The sequence below is a fragment of the Netta rufina genome (genome assembly GCF_964035555.1).
Source record: "Netta rufina genome assembly, chromosome: 1".
Taxonomy (NCBI): Eukaryota; Metazoa; Chordata; class Aves; order Anseriformes; family Anatidae; genus Netta; species Netta rufina.
In genome coordinates, this window is record NC_140123.1 from 102263847 (window position 1) to 102273751 (window position 9905).

Genomic DNA, 9905 nt, shown 5'->3' on the forward strand with positions numbered 1-9905 from the left:
TCCATCACTCATTTTATTATGTAATCATTTGCAAGAGTGTAAAAAAGTTGTTACGACTGCCACTTCTTAGTGTAAAATACTAAATATCTTTAATTTCCCGCGCAACTTCTGACTCCTCACTTAGCTCTGGTTAACTACAGGGCTGACTGATCTAACCCAGGTAATACAGGTGCTTTGGAAAGGCAGAACACTTCAGCACCTTTTGTTTAAAAAGGGGAAATTGCTGCGCTTACTTGGATCCAAATTCCCCTGAGCATAAAAGGCGGTGCCTGTGAAATACCATTGCTCTCTCCCAACAGCCTCAAGTGCTACTGCAAGATGTCGAGTATGTCAGCACCTTGAGCTTGCTTTAATTGATATGGGTAGGTATGAGAAGCTGTTTCCTCTGCAGACCTTTCTTAGCCCTACTGAGTATTTCTTCTAGGTTGAGAACAAAGTTGGGCATCAAGCAGAAGTTAATTGCCAATTCCATAGATACAGAACAGCCTTGTAGTTTCAGGACAGTAGCTCCTTGGGCTCTTAAACGGAGTGTTTCAGGTAACACCAACCAACAGCTATGTGTTAGAATATGAAGTCTACAAGGAGTAAGAGCAACAGCAGAAAATGAAAATAAAAATGAGTTTTCTTTCTCTTGCAAATGTATATATATGCCTAATTTAAACCTGCTGTAGTAAAATATAGACATACAGAGAGAGAGAGAGAGGATAATTTAGGTTGGAAAAGACCCTTAAGATCATCAAGTCTGACCATCAGCTAACACTACTAAGTCCACAACTAAACCATGTCCCTAAGCACCAAAGCCATACAACTCTTAAGTATTTCCAGGGATGGCAACTCCACTGCTTCCCTATGTAGCCTGTTCCAATGCCTACCAACACCTAACCACCCCTTCTGTATGTAAAAATATGTAAATAAAAAGCACTGACTCTTAGGTATTTATGAAAAAATAAAGTGATTGACTCCTAAATAATACTACGTATAATACTAAGTAAAACATTCCCCAGCATTTGTGCATGTCAAAGACAAAGTAATACTCAATGAAGTGTGACGTGATGAGAATTTTTCTATGTGCTTTAGAGGGGCCAGGTTTTTATCCATGGAATAAAGTGGGAACAATTTCTTCAAGACAGAGTCCAAACATTGGCAAAGGAAGTTTTAATAGATTTTTACATGACACAAAGCCAAAAGTATCCATAAATGACTGATGTCTCAAATTCCATGGCAAGAATCCCACTGAGCTCAACAGAAGATTTTCCCTCGACTTCAGTGGTCATGAGATCAGAAATGAGGGAGCAAAAATCAGTTTCTTAATGCTTAATATGTATTTCAACATTATAAAACGTGTTACTAACAGCATTAGAACAGTTCATTCATACAGTACTTCTAATTAGAAAAGCATGATCCTGAGGCCCTCCAGAAATTTGTGAGGGAAACCTCTGACTGCTAGTTAATGGTTTTAAATTTTGAATACATCTTTCCCAGTAGGGTAAAGCTAAGTGGAGCAGGTAAAACTGCTACTTTTGTACATATTTTGTTGGTTATAAACACCACTGACAGCAATATTCCCTCTGTAAGCCGTTATTAAAATCAGTGGCATCAGTCTAGTGGCAGGTTTTTTTTTTTTTTTTTTTTTTTTTGAAGATGAAACAACAGTGCTGAGCACCCAGTTAGTGGTTAAGCAATAAAATACAAAATTACTCGTTTAAACGTGGTATATGACATTATGGGTAGGGTTTTCCAAACCCCTTAACTAACACAGTCAATTAGTAGCCTAAGCTACCAGTATTTTTGAGAAACGTGGTTTAGCTTTTTTTATAACAAAAAAAGCCTTAGAATTCAAGCTCATTCTGCTTGATAGACTAGTTTTACTCCAGTGAAATAACGACACTCCACTTCCAAAATTTATAGGGTTCATTTATTACCTCTAGTAACATATTATACTGTATAAATACTCTATCCTTGTTATATGTCCTTTTAAAAAAGCGATAACTTAGAAGATCACATTAGACAAGAAGTATAAAAATAAATACGCTCATTATATGCATTTATTACAAATTATAACCCTTCCCAGAAGGGAAAGAAATATAAAATACTTATAAAGTATGTAACATCTATAGTAATATATTTTACTATATACATATGGAAAGCCATATTCTCTCATTGTCTATGGACTGGCACAAACTTTAATTATGCGAATGTTGGCGTACTGCTGTGGATGGACCTGCTATCCTTCAGCTTTGTCTTCCCGCCTTATCAGTGATTTGAGCACTACAAACTCATCAGAGGCCATTTAGGAGACGTTCCCATGCATAGCGGGATTTCTTTGATCTCTTTTTACCCGAATGCAAATAATTGCTATTGGCTGGTGTAAAGGAAAAGACTTGAATGTCAAAGTGTTGACTCAAGCGCCCACTGCCAAGAGTCTGGTTGACAGGATGGCAGGACCAAGCTTGAATCCAAGAAGCTCATGGAAGGTATGCAGAACGCACAAAGAGCAACTACTCATAGACGCTACCCGCTCCATGAAGTTTTCCACTTTTTCTAGCCTCTGGACTACATATGTCACTGCAACGGCATCAGAGTGGATGAGAGAAATGGACAGACACGTTGGAATGACATAATGATGCTTTAAAAAAAAATGAAATTCTAGTTATTTGTGGAATTGACTGTTCTTGACATTTCTTAATCTTTACAGGTGGAGAATATGGCTTTATTTTTATATAAAACTATTCTCTGAAACAATAGCAGCCATGAATGACTTAGTTAAAGCTCCTTTTCTAATCCTGTTTTTTTTTTTTGCCCTTCGTGAGGTAGGTAAACCCTGACCAATTATTTTAAGCTATCTTTTCTGCTCCCCTTTCCTACACATGGGGACTTGATCAGTACCACAATATAAATCCAAAAGAAGGGAGAAATAACCAAACCCCAAAATGTTTGCTGAAACATGCTTTGGCCACTGCTCCTGTTTGGTTTAATTTGTAACAGACTTTAAAAAAGGAAATTCTAATGCCCTAGGGCCTTATCTGCTGAAGATGAGTGAGTGACATTGGTCTGCTATCCTATCAAACTTGCAATTGGCAGGATAGTTTTAGGGTGCAACGCCAACTAAGGTTATTTGCACTGTCCCACCTCAGTGGATCCTCACCGTGAATTTGTATGCAGAACGTATGCGCTGCCTCTAACCCTCGTATATTCAGTGCATTGTTCTGAAGGAAAAAATAAAAAATAAAAAAAAAATTAGCTTTCCCAACTTATACTATTTAACTGCAGTCCGTAATGTTGCAGAAGTCTATCAGGTGTTTCGGTTTCTTGGAAGGCTCACAGCTTTCTTGGGGCAGCACGCTGCCATCATAAGAAATACATTTCAACAATCTCTTCTTGAAACCCTTCCCGCATGTCTTAGAGCAGGGTGACCAGTCCCCCAGCTGCCACTGCTGGCAGGGCATGTCAGCGCAGGGACGGACATCGCTGGGCTTCAGCTCCCGGGCACAGTCGGCAGCTGGCCGCCCCCGGGGGTCCCGGCACTCCACTGCCCGCCGCTGCCAGCCCGAACCACATGACTTGGAGCACTCGCCCCACTCCTCGATGACCCACTCGGAAGAGATGATCTCCTTGATGGCGTTGAAGGACTCTTTCTTTTTACTGGGCACCTTCTCTGACCCAGGCTGAGCAGGTTTCTTCACGAAATAGGTGAACTTGATCTTGGGCTGTGGCAGGTCCCCCACCGTGAGGACCTGGATGGTCAAAGGCTCCTTCAGAGGGCTGAAACTGCGGATCCTCTCCAGGGCAGCAGAGGAGCCGCTGTATCTCAGCACGCTGCCCTTGTAGGTGATGTCCTGCTCCAGCGTCGACAGGGTGTAGTCACCATTGAGGATGTAGGTGCCATCCATGGCTTTGATGGCCAGGAAGCTGCCGTCATGTCTGGCACCCCGGTGATTTCGCTGCTTCACCTCAATGTTCGTTGCCCCAGCTGGAATGGTGACGACATCGTGGTAGCCAGGTCTGTCCAAGAGAAAAGAGAAAGACTGAGCCCTCTGCTCATCCCTGGGAAAGGGAAGAAGCTGCCTGGCACAAGACTGAATTTCATTTGAAGCTGAAGCATGAAGCATGAAGCTCACGAGCTGCTGACCTATTCGAGCCAAGGGATTAAGGGATTTGCAAAGCCACATCCCACGTTATTGCTATGGCAGAGGCATGCCCGCATGTCAGAGGCTTCCGTCCACTGGGATCGCACTGTGAATTATTATCAGCCAACTGTCTTTGACAGATCAAATCTCAGTTCCAAGGATAAACCGAGACAGCATCTCACTGACTTGGAAACCAAAAGCTGACACCCACAAAACATTCACCAGAACAGAAAGCAGCTGCAGTCATGCACTCACTTTGCTCTCACAAGTGTGCCAGACACTTTCTTGCACGTGGATCCATTGCCACCGCAGATGCCGCATTTGTCAAACTTCTTGTTGGATCCTATCATACGGTCACAGCCAGCCTTTACACACTGTCCCTGGACACACACAGAGGTGGAGTCGGGGCTACATGGGGTACCATCCACAACCTTAGCAGGAAACAAGCAGTAGGGCATTTGATTAGAAGATGCATACTTCTTTGAAAATGCCTAATACAGATAACATACAAAATGGAGAAGATGAATAGCGAGAAGACCTACGGCACCGGTATTTTCAAGGCTAAACTAAAAACCAAGCAGCCTGTAGACAATTGGAAGTATGCAGTGCTACTTGAACTCACTTGAAAAAAAATAAAATGCCATGGTGACAGGAGAAAACAACCAATTTCAGCTTTTATTAACTCCCTTCCCAGCCTGGAAAAGAGCCAACACAGAACTGTTTTAATAATTTCCTATACAGAAAGAACATTTTTTCTCTAATGTCACTAGAAGGTAGTCATGTCCTCAAAGTACAGGACCAAAATTGCTTTTAATGGCGTAATCAATCCTTTCTTTCTAGGAGTATTGCTCGACAATAAACATCTGTGTCATCACCCTGGTAGTTACTGGCTCTCAACATCTTACGACAGTGAGTTCAAGTAGCTACGCACGACGAATTATTTTTCCTTTTGTTTACTTTAAGCCGTCAACATATTAGTAACTAGTATGAGAAAGCACCAAAGTTTTGGCAAAGAACCACCACTGTTTTCCAAACATATCTCAGTTTAATCAAACTCGTGGAAGGAGCGGAAAGGAAACTAGGGTGGAGTGGGTAGATGAGGTGGTATGTGTGAAATAACTGTAGGGACTGTGCCAGAATATTTAAAGCATGCTTGCACTGATCAGATTGTACATGTAGGGAGAAGGAAAGTAAGAATCTAGCATACATACAAGAAGAACAAATATAATTTCAGAATTCTACATGTCTCGACTCTTAATTTCACATGCAGAGTCAGATGAAATAAAAGTCTGATTCATGACTAGGTAGATGAGGGAGAGTTTTGAAATACCTTTGGCTGTAAAACAAAGAAATATCCTGTTCCTTTTGCTCGGCAGACCAGCTTGCATCTGTCCTTTGGAGAGACACCAGCAAACTTGGGTGTCCACTCCACTGCAGGTCCGCTTCCAAAGGGAGACTTGGAAAACTCATTATGCCTTTCACATTGTTCCTCTCTAAAGGTTTTGCCTGTAGGCAGAGGAAAGACAGGTGGACATGAGATCATCTTCTCTACATGGTCTTCCTCTACAAGATCCCCCTTTTCCACCTCAAAAATAGGGAAAAAATTACCATCATTATCCGGACAGTCCTCGATGTTACATGACCTGTATTGCACCCGCTTCCCTTCGCAGTATTTTCCCCCGTTCCTTGGGACGGGGTTGTCACACTCCCTGAAGGAGTACTGCACTCCACCACCACAAGTCCGGGAGCACTCTCCCCATGCTCCCCAGGACCCCCAGCTCCCATGCACCGGGGTCTGTAATGACAAGAAGGAGAACGAAAATGTTAATATAGTAAAAACAAAACCACAAAACCTGCAGCCATGCTCATTTTTTTTACTTAAGCCACTTTTTAAAAGAAAAAAAAAAAAAAGCTCTAAGCCTGTTTGATTAGCTATCTACCGCCATTTATTCAAGCCCTTACAACTGTTTGATTGCTCTCACTGAAGCATTATCTGTGCTACTCTGCAACCCAATATATATATATACACACACACACATTTATACTTACATCATAATGCTTCTTCTCAGTTTTATTCACACACTTGCCATTCATGCACCATTTCCCTTCTCCACAACTGGTGCCGTCCGCCCACGGGAAGTGTTTAGTTTGGCACACAAGCAGTCCTCCCGAAGTGCCGGTACACCACAACGTTGTGCACGTACTGGCTGCATCAGGGCAGTGCTTGGACTCATCTCCAAAAGTGAACTGGCACTGCCTGTTGGCATCGTACAATGTGCCAGGCAAGTCAGAAGGAAGCTGGATCGGTTTATGGGGCTTGTCCAACAAACACTCACCTGAAAAGGAAGAAAAAGGGGAAAAAAAAAAAACAGACTCTGTCAGTGAGTTCAGTTTCAGCAGGGAAAAATGTATTTGCATCTCTAGAACTACATTTGCATTGTAGCATAAGTCTTCAAGCCAATTTGTGCCACAAGTTTTGTAAAGTTAAGGTCCTTCTAAAATCATTGGCAGCACATAAAAGGTTAACACTATTCTTTAGCAGAAAGCACTCCCTTAAAAGAAAAAAAAAAGCAAAGCAGTAAAACACAAAACCATAAATGCCACATGAATGGAAAGCTTAATAATCTTACCATGACCATTATCCAAAAATGTTGTAATCATGTAGGCACTACACGGAGACCAAGGCTGGCTGCGATCCAGATTGGAAAGCATAGATGCCATCATGTGGAAATCCCGGCTTATTCCATTAATACCAGCACACTGCTTTGCATCGTCATGAGGCATGTTAAACACGTGGCCTTAAAAAAAAAGAAAAAAAAAAAGGAAAAAAGTTGGTGATTTTAGGAAGTCTGTCCTATGCATTACCAAGGCTATTGTATGTATAACCCTAGAGCTACTCAAAGCCTGGCCTTCAAATGCTGAAAGAATATCCTGATCTGGACGGTACCAAGTTTTAAGCAGATTACAGTGTATTCTCCCTCTCCTCAAAGGCTTTTTTCCTGCAGCCACAGTCCAGCACACGGCTCTTGCAGACTGGATTTGCTTTCCGCAGCTCAACCCCACTCCACAGCAAAGCTCTGCCTCCTCCTGACTGTGCCAGGGGAGTGCAGGGGCCCCGCGCCCCGCAGGGCGAGCCGTCAGCAGGGCTGGGGAGCTCTGGGCTTTACGTCATCAAGCCAGCTTCAATTAATCAGCCGGAACCTCATTTCTAAGTTGCAAGTACCTAGCTCATGGGCTGTTGTAAAGGCAGCCTGTAAGCCGTCGTCTTCAATGATAGAGCAACTGCGGTTTAGATCACAAACTGTTCCCACATCGGCCATCCCAAGAGTATCACATGTCTTGGCACCGCAGAGGTCCTGTAAAAAAAAGGCAGTTTCATTATTAATCAGATCAGAGACTTAACCTTGGCAAGCAACATCCAACCCTGGCAGTTTGCCTTTACTTATGGAAAGAGCATAAATATTCAGCACTTCAATGGGTACGATGGCAAAAATCTGTCTTTGGAACATACACAAGGCTTACACGTAGAAGTAAAATGCATAATTTCCATACTAGCCCTGCTGGAAATATAAGGCAGAAGCACGCTGCATATACTGTGAGTTTCACCTGGGACAGCACAAACGGTAAAACAAACGGCTAATTAAAAAGGGACTCATTCCAACTGCAGCCTGCTCTGCTGAACCTGTGATGCCACTGGATCGCCCCCGAACACATTTTTGGGGGACTCCCAGCAGACAGAGCCTCTGGGGGTAGGGGGCAACGTGCGCAAGGGTCGGTTCAGCCTCCTTGTCCCTCACCTGCCTGGTGAAGAGGATTGCGGTGTCATAGTGCTCCGCGTGCCGGTCACTTGGCGGGTTGTGCTGCTTTTGCCAGCTGCAGAAGTTTCGCAAAGTCAAGGCGGCATTGGAAGAGATGTCAGGTCCCTTCCGCTCCTCATAGATGACCATGATCTTCACCACCACCAGGCTGATGGAGTTGCGGATGCTGGGGTGCTTGTAGAGCTTGGCCGCCACGGAGAACAGCGTCAGGAGGTAGTGCTTCAGCCCGCTGCCGTGGAACTCAGCCATGGACTGGTCGGCCACCAGCATGGTCTCCACGTAGCGAGGGCTGGACACGAACCGCTTTTTCCTTTTGCTCCTTGTTTCTGCCTCTGGAAAGCAAGGGAGACAGGGGCAAAGCACATGTGAGCGGCACAGGGGATGGCCATACAACCCCACACTGGGGAACCCGACACCCACCGGGACTCAGCACCCGACCTCGGGGCACCCTTAGCCGCGTTCCCCCCGAGGCGTGGCTGCGGCAGGCCCCGTCCCGTCCCCCCGTCGGGGCAGCCCCTCGCCCCCCTCGCTGCCGGCTACCTGCGGGCCCCTCTGGCTCCGGCTCCTCCGCCCCCGGCTCGGCCACGGCGCAGCGGGCGGCGGCTGCTGCTGGATCTCCCCGTCGGGTCCCTCGGCGGCGGCGGAGGAGGTGGACGCCGAGGCGGTGCCCGACGCCGGGGGCCGGCTGGATGAGGTACTGGCGGCCCCGCAGCGAGAAGGCTCCGCGCATCCCCGCGCACAGGCTGAGGGCGGCGGCGGAGCCCGGGTCCCGGTTGACGGTGCCGGAGTAGAAGCAGCGGGAGAGGTCGTCCCCCGACGGCGGAGAGGAGGGCGAGGGGGAGGGCGGCGGCCCCCCCAGGTACTGCAGGGTGAAGTCCGGGGCCAGGAAGCTGCTGTCGGGCTCCAGCTCCAGCGTCAGCCGCTCCCCGAAGGCGTCCAGGCGGAACCGCTCCCGGCCGCCAGCAGCGCCCAGGCGCCGCGGCCGCACCAGCGCCTGGCGGGCGGTGGCGGGGGGCTCGGCGCTGCACGGTCCCAGCGCCACCAGTACCGCCAGTAACACCGGCACCAGCACCCCCAGCGGGCGCCCCCCGGTCCTCATCGCGGCCGCCGGGCTCGGGGCGGGGAAGGCTGGCTGCTGCTGGCCTGGCGGAGCCTTTCTGCCTCAGTCGTTAATTTGTAAAAGGCGGAGAGCGAGATTTGCTTATATATATGTATTTTTTTTTTTTTTTTTTGGTGGTGGGGGGGTGTTGGTTTTTGCGGGCGGTGGAGGCTTCTCTCCGCCGGCAGTCCCGCGATCACTGCAGAGGCGGCGGCGACTTCCCCATGGCAGCAGCGGGAAGGGAGCGAGGCAGGGTGTGCGAGGGGCAGCCCGGCCCCGCTCTCCGGGCGCCTCCCGGCCCCCTTCTCCTTCTCTCTGCTCCGCTCCGCTCCGCCGCTCCTCTTTTTCCCTGCCCTCCGAGCGGGGAGGAAGCTCCGGCGAGTCCCCTCCGGCAGCCCCGGGCCGGCCTCGGGTGCGCTTCCACAGGGCGGGTGCTGGGGGACGAGCGCCGAGACACCCCGCTTCCCCGCGGAGAGGAGCGGGACGAGAAAGCAGAAAAGCAAAAAAAAAAAAAAAAAAAAAAAATTCAAAATAAAATAAAACAGCGAGCGAGCGGGCGGTCCCCTCCGCCCCGGGCCCTCCGCTGCGATCCGGGCGGCTCCGCCGAGCGGGCTGAGTGCGGCGGCCGGGGCCGGCGGCGGCCGCCCTTTATGGGGTTCTGCCGGGCCGCCCCCACCCTGCCGGGGCCCGCCGCCCCCCGCCGCGCCGCCCCCCGCCCCGGCCCGCTGAGCTCACCGCCTGCGTAAGGCGGCGGCGGCGGGCGGCCCCCGCCCCCGGCCCCCCCACCAGCCCCCGGCGGGGCGGGACGGGGCGCGGCGCGGCGAGGCGGGCAGCCATGGGGTCCCGGCCCCTTCCCCCGGC

The 9905-nt window shown here is 48.4% G+C and overlaps 1 protein-coding gene across 2 annotated transcripts; it reads right to left on the minus strand.

The window, feature by feature from the left end:
• Positions 1 to 1164: 1164 nt before the first annotated feature.
• On the minus strand, positions 1165 to 9689 carry ADAMTS1 (ADAM metallopeptidase with thrombospondin type 1 motif 1). 2 transcript variants are annotated; one of them, XM_084298015.1, is made up of 9 exons: positions 8486 to 9686; positions 7925 to 8277; positions 7351 to 7483; positions 6758 to 6925; positions 6177 to 6463; positions 5736 to 5922; positions 5458 to 5633; positions 4383 to 4558; positions 1167 to 4002 (listed from the first exon to the last, which is right to left on the minus strand). In XM_084298015.1, the coding sequence occupies exons 1-9, from the start codon at positions 9042 to 9044 to the stop codon at positions 3261 to 3263; spliced, it is 2781 nt and encodes a 926-aa protein (XP_084154141.1). In that variant the 5' UTR covers positions 9045 to 9686; the 3' UTR covers positions 1167 to 3260. The 2 variants fall into 2 exon arrangements, with proteins under 2 accessions (XP_084154140.1, XP_084154141.1); XM_084298014.1 differs by having other exon boundaries at positions 1165 to 4002; positions 5458 to 5922; positions 8486 to 9689.
• Between the last annotated feature and the right edge of the window lie 216 nt (positions 9690 to 9905).

Excerpts from the sequence above, each read along its gene's own strand:
- ADAMTS1 (XM_084298014.1), bottom strand. The coding sequence starts at position 9,044 with ATGAGGACCGGGGGGCGCCCGCTGGGGGTGCTGGTGCCGGTGTTACTG. Across the intron at positions 8,278-8,485 it reads GGAGCCAGAGGGGCCCGCAG|AGGCAGAAACAAGGAGCAAA; the intron begins GTAGCCGGCAGC and ends CTTGCTTTCCAG. Across the intron at positions 6,464-6,757 it reads ATTTTTGGATAATGGTCATG|GTGAGTGTTTGTTGGACAAG; the intron begins GTAAGATTATTA and ends CTTCCTTTTCAG.